Genomic DNA, 17,701 nt, shown 5'->3' with positions numbered 1-17,701 from the left:
TACCCTAAGATAAATTCTACAGTTAAATGCCATTTGTGATTTCATTTCTTATTCACCTCCAAATCATTTCTATGTTAAATGTCTTTCTGGACCATGTCTGCATTCTAAAGGGGAAAAAAAGTATTAGAGTGTAACCTCCCCTGAAAGAAATCTTTACTGTTGCAATCAGAAATTAGTATCACTGAAATATTTTTCTTGGAGCTGAAGATCTTTTCTAAAACCAATCTCAAAGCATTTGAGTATACATGAAATCAGCATATGGTATGAAATACTACCATTTTTTTTTCTGAATCAGTTCTTGGAAACAAATTACAATAGTCTTCTAAAATAATTGGTCTTTATTTATGAGATCCTGGTGGCTGTAAGTACTACAGTATGGTGAAAGGCATCAGCTTTCCTTCGAATTGCGCACTACCCGCCCTGCACTTTCCTAGAAGTATTCTCCCAAACAGCAAGAAATGTTTGACTACCTTAATAATTTCTTTTTCCTCAAAAAGAAAATATGAAAGCTATTAAAATTTATCTGTAATGTCTGAATATACTTGAGTAAGGCAAAGTAACACAAATAAGGATTATTAATCTATGTCCTAAAAGTTAGCTTCAGATCAGGTACCAGGGTGACTGTGGTGAAAACACCATAAGAAACAATACTCCTTTGAAGACAGTCTCCATATAGATCCTCCTCTTGCCTATCATCAGATGTCAAAGAAATATTATTTTTGAGATTGACCTACGCACAACAGATAGTAGCCCTTTCTGTTTCAAGATATTGATAGCTCGAGCAGAAGAGTTTCTACATAAAACTTGCAGTTGCAGTTCTACGTTCCGTTCAACACCTAAGAAGTAAACAGCAATACAATTAAAAAATACTAATATGTAATTAGAAAAAATTTGGCTTGTTGATATGAGAAAGATTTTAAGGGCCACACATTTGACACATTAAAAACTGAGAGGTGTAGATCTGATCCTCTTAAATTAGAGACCATTTTTTTTACTCTCACTGATCCTTCAAATGCTTTCTTTGTAAAATGGAAAGACATGACAGATCTATTAACATCAAAGAAATCCAAACTCTTGATCTTCAGAGTCTGAGAGTAGTGCATGTTTTCCCCCAAGGTTAAAGTGTATTTTGCAATAAGATACTGAACTATGTACTCAAAGATAAGAAAAAAATGCACACACACACAAAAAAGAGGCTAAAGACTTGGCAGATCTGCTCAGTGGCAGAAATGAATATATTTTAACACAGGCATTTACAAACTCTCAGTTAAACAAGTGCACATATTAGAAAGGAACCCGTGCAAAAATACTGTTCTATGCCACAATGAAAAGGTTTGATGCATTCTAGACAAAAGATGGACTTTTCTGGCTATTAAAAGGGTAAACAAATCAAACCATCCTGATGCACGTGGGGAAATGAGAATAATTTGGCTGGAAGTTCTAATATTTTCATATAAATAATATCTACAAATTTTATTCACATATTCCAACTTCTGTAATTCAAATCAAATACACATATTCATGGGCAAGTTTAGTTAAAAATCTTGTCACATATTCACATTTATTCAGAAGGAAAAAATGAAGAAGAAAATTGAAAGAGTATTAAAAATGCATTTATTAGTATTTAGCAGTAAATGTAAGTTTTATCACTTTGAGAAGAAATGTTCCTTTTTTTTATTTTATATCCTACACTTGATGTATGAAAAATCCAGAATTAAGAATCAGGTTTATCAAGGCTTTAGCTGCTGTTCAACTGTCTATACATAACCTATCAGTTATCTAAACTGAGATCAATCACGAATTGTCACAAGGTTTTCAAGACACCAAATGAGCTCCTACTCTGTGTAGGTACTGAGCTACTGTCAAATAGTATATAACTGAGAAAAGTTTTCTAGAGACTTTCTGCCATGGGAAAATCCCTCACATTTTTCACCTAAGACTAAAAGTTATTTTTAATATACTCATGTTATCCACACCATTATACTTATGAGTCTCCAAAGCACTTCATTTTATTGTACTGTTTTTATAAGTCAATAATTCATGAGTAAAAACCAACACTGAGCTGCTAAGTAAAATGCAAATAATCAATCTAAAAGAATCATGTTCAATTAACTTAAAATTTTAATAAATGTCTTTATTAACAAATTTATCTTTAATTAGTGCACTGCAAATTGCAAATTATTTTAAAGTAATTTAAATTAATTCTTTATGAGATATTTGATTTTAAAAGCAACTATACACTGTTCATATTTTAAAGCAAAATCTTATCCATTTTATCTTAAAAGCTGGACTTATGAGTAGATAAAATGTCATCTTCCTGAGATGTTGTAGGATCTTTCTGAGTTGCAGTTTACCTCTAATTTTTTAGGATGCATACATCTTTAAGATGTTACAACCTTTAAGTCACTTTCATCAGACCACAGATATTGGAAAAGGTCAGAGAACATGTTACACTTCTTAATATGAACAGTACGTCTGGAAATGAAGGTTTATAAAAAAGAAAAAAAAGTAACTAGGATTTTCCACTAATGTACTTTACCTGTGAACTGTAAAGCATCAGAACACATCCTGTAAAATTTAATCCTTGTGCCTCCTGCCCCACAGCAACACACACTCTCTCTCTCTCTCTCTCTCTCTCACACACACACACACACACGCACAGAGAGCTGGCATATGTGTGTTCTCTGCCAACTGTAACAGTCATGTTGTCATTTTCCAATATCATAAAATGCATTTGCTTAAATGCTTGCCATTGCCTTTCACTTCACTTCCTAGTTTTCAATTATATCAAATTGTGATATAATTGTGATATAGTGAGATACACGAATCTCCAAATCAGCTTTTCTGGAAAAATTACAGTGTGGCTAAACAGCAGTGAACAATGCCTGTTCATTATGTATTTCTGAGTCTAAGATCACAAAGCAAATGCCTTATTAGGACACACTAAGTCTTTGTAGTCTGCCACCACTCTCCAGCAGTGTCAAGAGAAGGTGCTATCTGGGCACATTAGCCTGGGTAATTTTTGTGAGGTCCATTCTCTTCATATGCCTAAGCGTATTAAAGCTGGAATTCCTGTTTGGTCTTTTAGTACTAATTTGCAGACCTACTGTACACGGACTTTTAAAGTTCTTTAAAACTATAGATACTGTCTGCCTCCACAAAACCCAAGAGTAAATTCCATCTTTTACTGCTTTTAATCAGTCTTCTACTAAATTCCCCAAACACCGCTGTTCTATTATTATGGGTAGGTGGATATCCATTCTGTTTTCACTCTATTCTCTACCCTGCAGAACTCAGTTGCAATCCCCACAACCCACCTACATAATCTCTTCTTGAAAATGGAAGAGCCTCAGCCTTCTCAGTCCCTTCTCATGTGGTAGTTGTTCTGTCCTCTGGACCATTTGAGTTGTCACCGTACGCATCTTATCTCATCCAGTTGTATTTTCTTGAGACAGGTATATCAGACTGTACTCTAGTATGAAAGACATGGATGCACTAAAGTTTATATGATTTCCAGTAATCTCCTCCTCTCCCTTATTTCCTCAGATAGAATTACCCATAGATTTAATACTAGTTCTTTTACATTAAAAAAGAAAAAAACCCCAACAACAACAACAAAACCCCCTGAATTCTCCTTGTCACTTCTGTAATGAGTCTAGATATAACCGTGCTTACTGTCTATAAAATGCATCAAATCTGAATCTGAGAATATTCAGATATACAGTAGCAAACTGACATTTAAGGACTCTGTTACAGTAGTTACAATGTAATTATCCCAAACAAGCCACTAGATTACAATTAAATTCTTCTCAAATTTTTTGAGCAAAATCATCTATTGCAATCTCCATTTTCTCAGAAGAAAATATGTATCTATCAGCTGAAATAAGTCTTCAGTTTTATAAACAAACTTATTAACAAAGATGATAAAGCATTTTCCTAATCTTGAATCTAAGTCTTTCTTTTCCTTGTATTTTCTCCAGTTTGACACTAAACATTATAGAATGAGAAACCAGGACTAGATTTACACTGCATTATTATCCTCACTACGACCATATATGCAGGGTTGTCTTTCTAATCCCATTCATCCTACTCTTGCTTTTCAATCAAAAGATGTTAGACCCTACAGCCTCATCTAAACACAAGGAACTTTTTTACATCAAAAAATAATTACATTTAAAGATACTACTCTCTTTCTTGCTGTTAAAATGTGTGCTGTTTTACTAGAACATGAGACCAATTGACTATTTCTCTTTCTAATCCAGAAATCATCTGTCAACATTCTCAACAATTATTTTATAGATTTTTCTGAAGTGTATGTGAAATCATTTGAGGAAAAAGATGACCCAGGTGGAACCGTCCTGGAATGCCCATACCTCCTCAACCCTCACTGCCAGAATAAATTTCTTGTCGCTTTCCCTTGTTGTTTCTGCCTCCTTCACAATTGCATGTGCCAAAATAAAATCAACAGCAGTGGAAGCTCTCTTCCATCCATACACTGCTACTGAAATAGAAAGCACAGAGAGCTTTACAAACTAATTTAAAAATCAGCTCTTAAGCAGAAATTGGAACAAAAACTCTATCCCCTTAAGTTTCACAGACATATTTAGGGGAAGAATTTCTATCCCAACATAATGCATATTAAACTTCTCTTGAATTCTCTTCCTGAAAAAAGCCTTGTTAGGAAAAGGCTCCCAAAATTTAGTTTTTGTAAGGAACTTGAGAATGTGGACACATTTTTATTTCTCCTTGTACGAGTAATTTCAAATTTTGCCTTTTATCAATATATTCAATTATACAACATAAACTCTGTAATCAATTCTAGTCATTTCTCTTGTAACACGTACCCTACAGTTTTGTGTGATTCAGTGAAAGCCACAGGAGCAATCTGCACACCAACTTTATGTTTAAACCTATTTTATAGCAATTTAAAGTCAAAATGTAACATTATGCTTCACATTGCTACCTTTACAAGGAAGCAGTCAAATTAATTTAGTTTGCATCAAGAAAAATTCATTTAAAAAACTGTGCATATTCACAAAAATTTGAAAGGATTAAATTAAAAAATATTTACTTAATTATTTTGAACAAATATTGCTTCGAGCAGACACTACTTAAGACAGAAAGACCCTATACATCAGTTACTTTGGGGGGAGGGAGTTTACTGAAAGACAGGGTGGACAACAGTGAATGCTGATCTTCCTACATATGTTCTGATACTTATAATTTGCTAAAGATGTTGTCAGAAATTCACTACTGAAGCAGATTCTGCTACTCAAGATTCTATCTCCATTTCAGCCAGTGACAATTAAACCTCAGACAAGGGGTAAAAATACTTTGAACCACCACAGTAGTTGTTCTACTGTGTGAATATAATCTAAAACAATCTAAAATTTTTATATTGCTGTTTCTCCTTTCTTTTTCCCTAAGAATTTCCCTATATCAAGACTATGATATGTACTTCTAGTAAACTTCTAAAGTATATAGACATGTTCTTAAGCAATCTAGCAGACAGACACACTGGAGTTCAGTGACAGTTCTGACACAGGAATATTAATGACCCACATTCCTTTATCTGCCAGTGGTCATTACTGATGCTGCAGGGAATTATACACAGTGAGATAACTACCCATACAGCAGTTTCTCCAGAAACACTTTCTGTTAAAAGACAACATTAATCTAAATAATGTGGGTTTTTCCAACTCTATAAGGCCATTAAATACAGTTCCCTTAACTGTATTTCTTGGTGTCTGGAAAGATGGGAGAGCCTGAATTTTCTGACTCTGTTTTACACTCCAGAAAATTCAAAAGATGTAAGGCTTTCATACCTGGGGGAACTTCATTGCCTCTACAGTCACCTACAGGCGGAACTGCCAGGGCTTTAAGGATTCTCAGAACTCCAGAGCCCAGAACTCATCTCTGTTCACTGCTCTGGTTTTGGGAGGCAGAGGCCACCAACTACCTAAATTAACAACAGCTGTGAAAGAGACACAGCAGTAATCTTCAAAGCTGCAGAGATGAACAAAGAACCATTCTGCAGTTGTTCTTCAAAACCCTGTTAATTCTGACTCTACATTTTACAAAATACACACAAATCTTTTGTTCATATTACATTCAAAATGTTTGGTTATGTACAGATACACGTTTTTAACAATTATGTGAACTGAAAAATTTTATTCCTGAAGCAGCTCACAATTTTGCTATTAATAATTTATGGCAGTGAAACAGATATGGTGGTAGTTATGGCTACTCTTAGAATTAAATTAATAAAATTTTCTTCAGTGTAAGAACTTGAAAAATAAGGGTTCTATATACCCTGGTTTATGCAAAAAGCTGTATTATCTGTAGTTTCTGCAACTAGGTTGGTATGTTTCGAATTATCACACGATGTTTTCACTTTCCCTGATTCTTCATCTCAACTTCATCTCAACTATCACATTTACTCCAAAGGCTTCACTTTGCTGCAGAGCAAAATGAATACATCTGGAATGGTTAGTTATAACTAGCTGTCCCATTTTTCCCTAAAACTAAAACTTTTGAGAACTGATGAGTAATCTACTTGACATATGTTAATATTATATTTAACAAGTGCAATATAAAATTACTCTCACAGTAGAATATACGAATTTTCATCAAATCCTAGGGTTGAACTGAAGAGAGCATATAAAAAATCCTCAAAAAAAAGAACATAAAATTGGAAGCTTTTTTTCCCCCCAAAAAGCTCCATATTGCAACTGTCCTGCATACATCACCATTATTGAAAGAAAGAGCAATGTAAACAAAGGGATGCATCTTAAGCAAAATGTAAAAAAATACTGACAAAGAACAGAAACATTTGATCATTAGATTTTTCTTGCTGCTGACCATAATAAATGCAATAATTTAAATTATCTGTTCAAAGATGTTGGAGTTTAAATATAAATCTAATATAAAACAAATTTAGTCCTAGTTACCAAAGGTACATGTGCAAAAATAGTAAATAACATCCACATTGGGTTTGCCTGCATGTAGTGTTTATGAAGCTATTCTGGAATAGGGGTTTTTTTGTGTGTGTAAACCGTGTATGTCCACTTGCAAGACTTATTATAATTGCTTTCTATAAGTTAATTACTTCAAAAGATCTGTCTAGGGTAGTTTAGTGTTGTAGACAATGCTTAGAAACAAAATTTCAATGTGGACTGCACGAATGTGTTTTAGCTAGTTGAAGAATATAAAAATTTTTTAAAGGGAAAGAGAAGCATTAGCATGGAAAAACACAACTACTGTCTTTAGATCCTATTTCAATAAGAATTTGTCTCGATCACCCCAACATCTGTTATCTGTAATCACTGTCCTGTCAGAACTATTTTAGCCCTTCATGATCCTGGTGTAGAGAAAACAGCATGATGGTAACTAAAACATATGCATTAGCAGCCAGAGAGAAAACTAAGCGTTATTCACATTTTAAACAACTGGTAATGGAAGCAATATACAACAAATGTATTGTCTGCGGTTAGTATTTCTGTTTGCCCTTGTATAGTCAACTGCAAACACTTCTGCTGAAGGAAGAAAGAATTGTCGCTTCTCTTCTAAAACAGCATCTCAAAAGATGCATCAAAAGAAAAATATCAGAGCAGAAACTATGTAACCAAGAATGAAGGAAAAGCATTAAATAGAGAAAATGACTGGAACGCAGCAGAGCATTTTGAATCAGGTCTTTCTCAGGGTGGAAAAGGAACAGGATACACAAGAATGAACTTAATTACTAAAATGCAGGAGGTCTATCTGCAGAAAAATATTTTATTCTATTAATACAAATTAGACTCCTAATTTTCAAAACTAGGATACTAGGAAAGACCAGGAGTAACCCTTTTAGAAGCATTTTATATTTCATATATTTCTTCAAGCTCAGTGATTAACTTGACATTTGGCAAGGTCATAAGGAGGTAACAGTATACCATATTAGATAGTTTGAAAAGAAATAGTCATGTATGACTCTCTGAAACATACATGCTTCTTGTTATCAAACAGACATACCTGCAGAAAGCTAATAGAAAGTTACTTTTCTGCTAGTTCTCTTAGAAAATATGAAAAGCATACTTTTCTTGTGATAAAGCTATATTACTAATATCTCAGTAGATGTGGTGAAGCATTGCCTTAACATGGTTGCCATCTACACCACTGAGAACAAGGCACTCAAAGAAAAATACTGTAAACTAGCAGATTGCAGTTCCAAAAAAAGAAGACAAACATTTTCTTTCCTCAGCTAAAGTGTTTTCCTCCTTCTCACAGAAGCTACAAATACCAAACATAAAAGAGGGCTCTAAAACCTCACAATTCTTGAGATTTTCACTTCTAATCCTTACAAGTAACACTTCATATTACTAACAAGAAAAGGTAAAAGAGCTAAGGTAATTCTAGCACCTTTCAGTTTAGCTTACTTTGCTCAGTCAAGCATAAGTTTAGTTTACAGATAAACAGTAAGAATCAAATATTGTTTGTACACATTAAGTGGCACACTGCAATCATCTAGTCCACCAGGGAAGCTGGACTTCCATCCCGTATCCCTTGAAGGGACTACAGGAGAGTTTATCAGCCCATGCCACCACATTTCAGAGGCTGGGGTCTTTCACAAAACAAAGATACCTCATTCCGTTCCTAAACTTGTGAAGGTTGTATGTAAACAGAAAAGTTCTAAGGGCTACCTCTTCAACAGCATTAAGCCAACTTGCTACTTGGATCCCACTCACAGTGATTTCACAGTGAGACTGGAAGAGTATGGGTTCCTTATCCATTTGCAATTACTCTAGAAAGTGTACAATGCAGTCTCAATGTAAGGATATACCTTTTCTTCTGCAGTACCTTGATGTTAACAAAAGAAAAATTATGAGAAAAAAAAAAAAGGATAGCATGGCCTGCCTTTACATGGCGACAGAGAAAAAAATTGACAACTATTTTTTTCCCTTTGTCTCACCTTCTGCGTCCTCTCCCCACTAAAAGGAAGTAACACGGTCCTGCCACTCTTTCTGAGAAGTTCAAGAAGAACACTAGACAAAAGTAGGGTCTGAGACCCTTTTAGAAAGAGCTAAACAAAGAGGAGCAAAAGTATCTGCAAGAGCAGAGGGCAGACCAACTCCAGCACAGCAGGAATTTTTCTTCAAGTGAGAAGGGCTAATCATGGAAGAAGACACATCTTTCTGTATTTCTACACACAGAAGGCTCATGGATGCTGTCCTATCTCTCACCTAGGCAACAAAATAAATACGTCTGTGGAGATTCAGCATATCTTCCAAATAAAGTATGGTGTGTGACTCTACTGTGACTCTCAAAGAAAATGGTAAAATAGAATAACATTAATTTACAACTCACAATAAAAATGCAATATTAAGTGGAGTCACATAAACACATATATGACACACAATTTAATTTGTACCATATAATGTATACCATTTGTATGTATGTATATAATTATCTAAGCAGTTTAAAAGCCTGTGCATATTAAATACTTCAGAATCACAGTCTCATTCTGAGAGTAACACTCACAAAAGATCTTTGTGCATCTTACAACTTTTAAAATAGGTGGAATACAACAACTGCAAAACCATCCAACATATGGGTCCACTTCCTAATTAATTATTTGCTGGCTAAAGTGTTAAAATGTCCTTGGCTTCACCTTAGACACAATCATCCCAGCTGGTCATTATCTATCTGGAAAGGGGCCAAAGAATCTCAGCTGCCAGTACTGAAAAAACATGTATGTTTTGTTCTTTTTTTCCCCCATTTACTTCACTTTCATATAGCTACACTTAAAAAGACGGAAGTCTTATTATGCATGAAATGAAAAAGATTTTGTATCTATTTCATTGCTGTAACACAGTATACCTGGAGCACAGGCAATAAGTGGAGTGATCAGGAACTCAATACACATTTACTGAGAACTGATTCATTCAACCTTACTAACAATATTTCTTTTATTCTATGGGTGTGATAAAACACAGAAGTCCTCTAAAGACAGAGCTAGAACAAAGTTATCAATTGATCATGTATCTGCATATAGTCAGGAAGATTCAATAGGAAAAATATCCCTCAATCAAGTGAATATTAACAGTCAGCTTGTAGCAAACATAACAGTTAGTTTGCAGTAAACTGCAGACCAACAGGTGGAAAGCAAATGGCTTTTCACATTTGCACATTACTTCTGCAAGAAGCCATAGGACAGCTGAGAGAAGGAAAACATGTAATCAAGGCAGACCTAATGATTTCCTAATTAAAAAGAAGATATTCCCATTAATAGATGAACTAATTGACTAAAATCCAACAGCTTCCCCTCAATACAAGTAAACATAGGTGCCTTTCCTCACTGAACTGTCACAGGTTTAGGCCAGCCACTAAGTTGTCAGTTCTGCTCGATTTGTTTGGATACTGTACTCTGTGACAGCTGTCGGAAATAATACATTAGAACAGCTGTTGTGGCAGTTACAAAGGAACTGGAATTTTAATTGGACTGGATATTAATTGGGAGTGGGATTTTTTTTAACCAAAATAAAGAAACAGTTATTCAAAGAATGACAGATGTCTTTAAGGTATTTGACCAATGTCTGGTAATCAAGGTTGGTCTCTGTTTTAACCATGTAACTTTGTTGCAATGGTCCCCACCACCTTAGCATGAACCATTAGATGCTTAAGAAAAGGGGAATTAAGAAGAAAAATCATACGGAAGTCGTATAAACAATCCTTTGCAAACACTGGTTGTGATATAGAGAGGACCTCACAGTTTTTTAAGAATTACTCAAAAGGAAACTCATTCCTAGACTCTTAATAACCACCAGTTGAAAACAAAACTATTCATCATGGCCAGAACCTAAATCCAAATGAATTAATAAGCTTACTTTCAGCATCAGCACACAGTAGCAAGCACAGGAGCACCACCACTGGCCTGACTACGTGCATCATCCGACAGCTTGGCACCAGCATGCTTTAGCAGCCTTGTTCTCACTGGCTTAGAAGCCACTGCGAGTCTGTCCGGCCTGAAATTTCAGATGAAGTACTTTCAGAGCCTGTGAAAAGATAAAAATAAATTAGAAACAATAGGACAGAGTTTTTCTTTTTTTTTTTTTCCAAAGCATTCACAATTTGAGGGAATAAAATCTTAAATGACAAATAGTAAGGCAAAAGGAAAAAGAAACACAATCCATTTCAGGTTACTGATATATATTAGTACAGTACTGATACACAAGGTACAGTATATGTTAGCACTGTTCCAAAGTATTTCTCAGTGCACCTTTACCACCATAATCAAGCATCTGTCACATCCTGATTCTTCAGTTGTATTCAACAGCACCTTCTGAACCACAGGAATTGATCGTGTTGATGAAGTTTAAGTATAATACATCACTGGAGTACTCATGTTGCAAGAAGGGAATCAAAGTGGATTAAAGATCCATAATAAATCCACATGCAAAGACAATACTGGGAGTTGCCATGGCATTTGGTAGGAATAACACAGTAAAATCTGCTTCATGAGGTGTTACTAGCATATTGCACAATTCAACAACTTTCAAAGGTTAAAATTCCTGTCATGATTTCCTGAATTATGCCTAAAAGAAAAACAGAAATCCAGCACTGAATAAAGAGCTGATATTCCATTTCAATTAATTTCATTTATTATGATGCATAATTGAATATGATATACTGGTAGCACCACAGCTCAAGCACCTGACTTGAAAAAACAAGTCATCATTCCTGTCCAAATTTGCCACACTAACAGAAATTAAGGAATATAAAAATATTTTCCCCTCAGACAGGTAATACTAGACATATCCCTTATCAGCCTGACATTGTCACTAAAATAACATGAAATGCAATCATACCTTCTGAAGGATCTGCAACATATAAGCTTTGTCAATTTGATATTACCTTCATTACTACACAAGTGGTTTCCATGCAGTAAAGACAAAAACAAAGGCAGAGAAAAAAGTATACTAATTATCATTCCACTAAATAGATCTTACAGATTTGTGGGTGGCATAAAGAGCCCATCTTCAGTACAGTGCAATGCTCAGAAGAATTTACTCAAGGAAGAAAAGACATGAGCAGCTGGTAGAAATCTATGCCCGTTACGAATCTCTTTTGTAAAACTATCATTTGTAACAGCTACTGCCATCAAAAAATACCAGCCTAAGAAATCTTCATAGCAAAATGCTAAAGGCATCAGCTCCCCCCTTTCATTGCTACCATCTTCATGCCAGCATTTCAAATGACAGCAAAGTCCATGAGACACCAGTCCTGTCGGACTCAATTTGTGTCTGTGCAGGTTCTGTATCAGAGCCAACTGCTATGTAATGATTCCAATGCTATCACAAAGATGCAGTTGTATGAAATGTACTTTCAAGAAGAGGTGATTTATATTTTGCTTCTTCTGGACCGTAGGAGTTACAGGGGAGCCCCGAGCTATCTCTAAAGGCAGATCACTTGTGAATCAAACTATCTTTTCATTAGCACACAAACACACTAGCTGATGTGTGAAGGTGAATGGAACTAAGTACTCCCCAACTCCTTTTAGGGGAGAAAGAGGAGAGGAAATGACACTGATAATTAATAAGAGGAGCACAGAAGGGGACAAAAATGGTGACCGCAAAGGTACTTGTTTTACAGAACAGTCTTTTAATGGGACACTGGAGATTATTTTCATACATTTCAAGACTCCCATCAAAATATTAAATGTGGTGTCTAACAGAAAACATATTATTGTCTGCTTGGGGAAAAAGGAAGAATTCTAAAAATCTCATGATCTTGATATGTGAATATGCATTTATCCCCTAAGAGCAGCAAAGGAGGGGATGTATCACAAAACCTGGTAACTAAAAGGTTGAGAAGAAAAAGGTGGGTTTTTTTATTATTCCATTCTCTCATTCTAAATGCACATACAACCACTTGGGAATACTGAACTCATTGTCTCTGCTTTGAAGGTAATATTCATTATCAGTCAGATCATAAAAATGAAAGCCCTCAGTACTTTGTTTCTTTGATGCTTCTGATTGTCATGGCTTTAGCTAACCTGATAAACACACTAAAGTTTCCAGGAGACCTTTTGCTGGTTGTCTTCCCTCTTGGCCTGCTTAGGCCTCCACAGCAAACTTCTAGTATTTTAGGTCAAATAAAGAGAAGCACCTAAATAAAGACAGTAGGTGAGTAATTTTTCTTTTAAGTGAGTTGAAGATACACTGTTAATTGAGGCACGCAGATGATGAGCTGATAACACTAGAAAGAAGTAAGCCAAGAGACATTTAGGTTCTATCAAAGTTCTCCATACAAGTCTGCCTCAGCTTTACCTACAAAAAACCCCCAACCTTCAGACAGAGATCCTACTACTGACAAGTGTATAAACATTGACATTAATAATCATGTTGTATGGATGTCTCTGGGCCCCCTGGTGGTCTAGTGGTTAGGATGCGGCGCTCTCACCTCCGCGGCCTGCGTTCGATTCCCGGTCAGGAAACTCCCCCAGGCAGATGGAGCTCGTCAGCCCTGTAAGGCCATCCATCTAAGAGAAGGTCACTCTAAACAAACCTACGTCCTGAGGACCTCACTGCCACTGTCCGAGCTCGCTCGGCCCCGGCAGATGAACCTCAGGATTAAAGGGTGGGCTCAGTTCAGCGCACACTGTGTCTCACCTAAAAAATCCACTGCACAGGCTCGAAGGGTAAAAGACCTTTCCCAAATCTTCGTTCACGAAGACTGGCCATGAATGAATGTATGTCTGTACTTGGCTTATTTGTGCAAATTGACTTAGAGATGCAATTCCTTACAAGGACTAAACGCAATCATCAGGACAATTATCAACTTTCAAATCAAGCCACCTTAATAGTTCCAAAGTGAAATGCTCATCTAAAGCCTTATTAATTATTAAATGACGTAATTCCTTCTCTTTTCTCTTTCCTCCTAACCCCAGTGGTTTGTTACATTCAGTGTGTGGTACCAAAGACAGTGAAAACACAAATAGCATTTGCAGCACCAGGTTATACTAGCCTTGTCATCAGAGGACCAATAATTGCCTTGCAGAATTAATCCAGAGTGAGGTGCTCTATTCGCAGACCATGTTAAAACATTCACACTGTACCAGTGTACAGAAAGATGGTGCTTCTCCTTGGTAGGAGATCACGACTACAGAGAGATCAACAGCTATTTGAAAAAAAAACAACTCTCTTTCTGAAGCTTTAATAAAAGCTGTTCTAATTTTAGGATAAGTACTGCATAACTGCTGTATTAAATAATCAAAAATGACTCTTCCAATATCTCTAAAAGAGTTATCTATGAAACTAGGTAGTATATCTAACAATAACATGTAAGAAAGTAAGAGGATAGATTTTTCCTGATTAGTGTTATCTATTAATAGGATCAATAAAAGTGCAGATGTGCAGCTTCCCAGTGTTCAATGCAGACACAAAAAAGAATTCTCCTTAGTATGAGCACAGCAGATGATAGTACTTGGGCATGGGCACTTGCAACAATTATCCGCAAAGGGATCAACTGGGTGAATCAAACATCTGAACACCAGAATGCTTCCCTGCTGTCTGTTTATGTTAGTAGCAAAAATAATCTTTTAGGTGCTACCACAGTACTCAGGAGATGGTCCTTGCTTCAAGACAGTTATAGGAAATGCACACCTAAAGGCAAATCTTAGAAGCAAAAGTAAAAAAAAGTAAATACTAATTTTATTTTTCTGCTTGCTTTTCCATGCCTGCATGTACATGTAAATGTTTGATAACACAGAAATTCAAGAGGTCTCAGAAAAGACACAAAAAAAAAAGAACTCACAGCAGAGGTAGGGATGCACACGGGAAAAAACACAAACAGTGACTTTTTTTTTTTTGGTAGTTTGGGAAAAAAAGATTGCGAAGGTATGAGAGCTCAATTGTGCCATTACACAAACAGGATTTCTTGATCAACTTTTCTGAAGTTTTGAATTGTTTGGATTTTAATTAATGGCCATCTCTCTTTAGTCCCAAATTCTTCCCATAGAAAGCCTCTATATTTTCCCTTATATTAAAAACAAAACAAAACAAAACGAAACAGTGTTTCTCTAAGAATACCTGGCAACAAAGATTATAACAAGAGACTGCGTTGAAATCTGTTTCTACATTTCATTCATCACACCCACAACCCTAAATTACATCCATGTCCAAGCCACACATTTCTAATACCAGAAAAATGCAAGAGAAGATATATGAAAAACAAATTAAAAATATTACTGGAACTAGTCATGGAAGAAGTGTAAATACTTCATATATTTGCATATCAACAAAGATCCCTCCTTAAAGAGGAAAATAAACAAGACTTCATGGACAAATCTTGGCTGCAAAAACCTGAGTGACAGCTGAATCATTACAAGAAAGAATAGGAAATAATGCATAAAATTAATGCTCATAAGCTCTTTAATCAAAATCAATTCAGAAATACCTCTGGGTAAAACAATATCTTTTAAAGAGAATTAAATGTATTTTCCAAAGCAATGAGGGCAACTATCAGATGTTCAACATTTTGCTTGTTCTTTTATTGATTAAAACAGATAAAAGTTTTCATAGTTGACTTCTGGAAAAATTCCATGTTTCATTATGTTTTTATTCTTTAAAACGCCAAAATGCAAACACATGATAAAGGAAACTTTAAAGAAAGCTATGCTGAGTGTTCCAAAGTTTAGTCTTATCAATCTCTGGATAACAATACACCCTTAATGCTCTTCTATCATTCCTGAATTTCCCTGTTACATTTAATCCAACAGGACTTAACACCCATCCTAGAACAGTAAGTTTCTGACATCATGCAGGCCTTTGAACTACATCGCTATAAAAGCACAAATGAGTTGCAGTGATAGGTAGAATTTTGCTTACAATGAACAACTTAATATATCTGATTCTACATTGTAATTCTATTTCGGACTTCAACAAGGATTCTTCCCTTACATGCAAAATAGAAAATGGATTTTCAATAACCAGAGAAATAAATGAAACTGTTTAGTGAATAAATCAACTCAATGACAGCAAAGCACCTCAAAAGCACACCACTGGGATGTTTTTCTCATGTAGAAAGTTGTTTTAAAGTTCACATTTATTTACGAAAATAATCATGTTTATATGTAATCTTAAACCATACACAGAAAACCCTGCCTAGCCTGATCTTTAAACAGCTTCAGTCACATTCGAAATCATGAATTAAAATACCCATTTGTAAGTTGTCAGGTATCTCAATGCTTAGTCACTTCCGCCATCTTAGTCACTTCTGCAAGTCCTAAGAACTTTTCTTATTCATGATGCAGAAACAACTCATTAGAACACTGCATAACTTAACTTTGTTCCTCCCAAATAATGGCTCAAGAAAAAAGCATTGTGCTGGCAATGGCTGAAGTCCTCAGCTAGAAATAGCCTTGCTATGTGAGAAAAGCATACAATGTTATCTGTCAATAGATCCTAAAGCAACATGTTGTTAAGAATCTATTGTAATAATTTAAATCATGCTACAAAAGCCACAGATAACAGGTTACATGGACAAATGAAATATCTTCTACTAAGACTGACTTCTTGTCTGAAACACAAACTCTTCCAATACCCTAGTCTTGACTCCTGTAAATTACTTAACTATGGTTACCCTGCAATAATCCATCTCCAACTTTGCCCGTATGAGAAATTACAGAAAGTAAACTCTATTCTGACACTTGTTAAAAAAAGACAGAAAGACAGAAAGGCAGACAAAAAGATAGAAAGGGGGAAAAAAGAAGAGCAGGTTAATCTGTATTATGATCTTTAACCACAGAAGAGAAAGAGGGTTAAATCCATAATAATGTGCATAGAATTACCAGGTCATTAGTGGTATCCCCCAGGGATACTGGGTCAGTCCTACTCAATATCTTTCATGATGATCTGGATGAGGGGGCTAAGTCTACCCTTACTGAATTCGCAGACAACACCAAGTTTAGGTGCAACTGTTGATCTACCGGAGGGTAGGAAGGTTCTGCAGAGGGATCTGGACAGACTGCGTTGATGGGCCGAGAAAATGGCATGACGTTCAACAAAGCCAAGCGCCAGGCCCCATACTTTGGCCACAAAAACCCCAGGCAGCACTACAGGCCGGGGCCAGAGTAGTTGGGAAGCTGTCCAGTGAAAAGGGACCTAGAGGTGCTGGTTGACAGCGACTGAACATGATCAGCAGCGTGGCCAAGTGGCCAAGAATGCCAATGGCTTCCTGGCCTGTATCAGCAATAGTGTGGCCAGCAGAACTAGGAAAGTGATTGTTCCCCTGTAGTCAACACTGCTGAGGCCGTACCTCAAATCCTATGTTCAGTTTTGGGTCCCTCACTTAAAGAAGGACCTTGAGGTGCTGGAGTGAGTCCAGAGAGAAGGGCAATGAAGCTGGTGAAGGGTCTGGAGCACACACCCTGTGAGGAGCAGCTGAGGTTGTTCGGCCTAGAGAAAAGGAAACTCTGAGGTGACCTTATCACTCTCTGCATCTACCTGAGAGAAGACTGTATCCAAGTGGGGATTGGTCTCTTCTCTCAAGTGAAATGTGATAGGACAAGAGGAAACCCTCTTGAGCTATGTCAGGGGAGTTTTAGTATAATAGCAAAAATTTCTTCACTGAAAGAGTAGCTAAGCATTTGAACAGTCTGCCCTGGGAAGTGGTTGATATTTAAAGGACATGTAGACAATATGCTTAGGGATACAGTTGTGTA

General features: G+C 36.1%; 1 protein-coding gene across 1 annotated transcript in view; it reads right to left on the bottom strand.

Annotated features, from left to right (window-relative positions):
• PTPRD (protein tyrosine phosphatase receptor type D) overlaps positions 1-17,701 on the bottom strand; it is a 339,897-nt gene that overhangs the window by 259,189 nt on the left and 63,007 nt on the right. Inside the window, exon 2 of the mRNA XM_025894895.2 lies at positions 10,866-11,033. Coding sequence (XP_025750680.1) covers positions 10,866-10,950 — 85 coding nt within the window. The 5' untranslated portion in view covers positions 10,951-11,033. The remainder of the gene's footprint in view (positions 1-10,865; positions 11,034-17,701) is intronic.

Source organism: Manacus vitellinus, unplaced genomic scaffold (genome assembly GCF_001715985.3).
Source record: "Manacus vitellinus isolate BGI_N305 unplaced genomic scaffold, ASM171598v3 scaffold_18_pilon, whole genome shotgun sequence".
NCBI classification, from domain to species: domain Eukaryota; kingdom Metazoa; phylum Chordata; class Aves; order Passeriformes; family Pipridae; genus Manacus; species Manacus vitellinus.
This window is presented reverse-complemented; position numbering and strand designations above follow the sequence as displayed.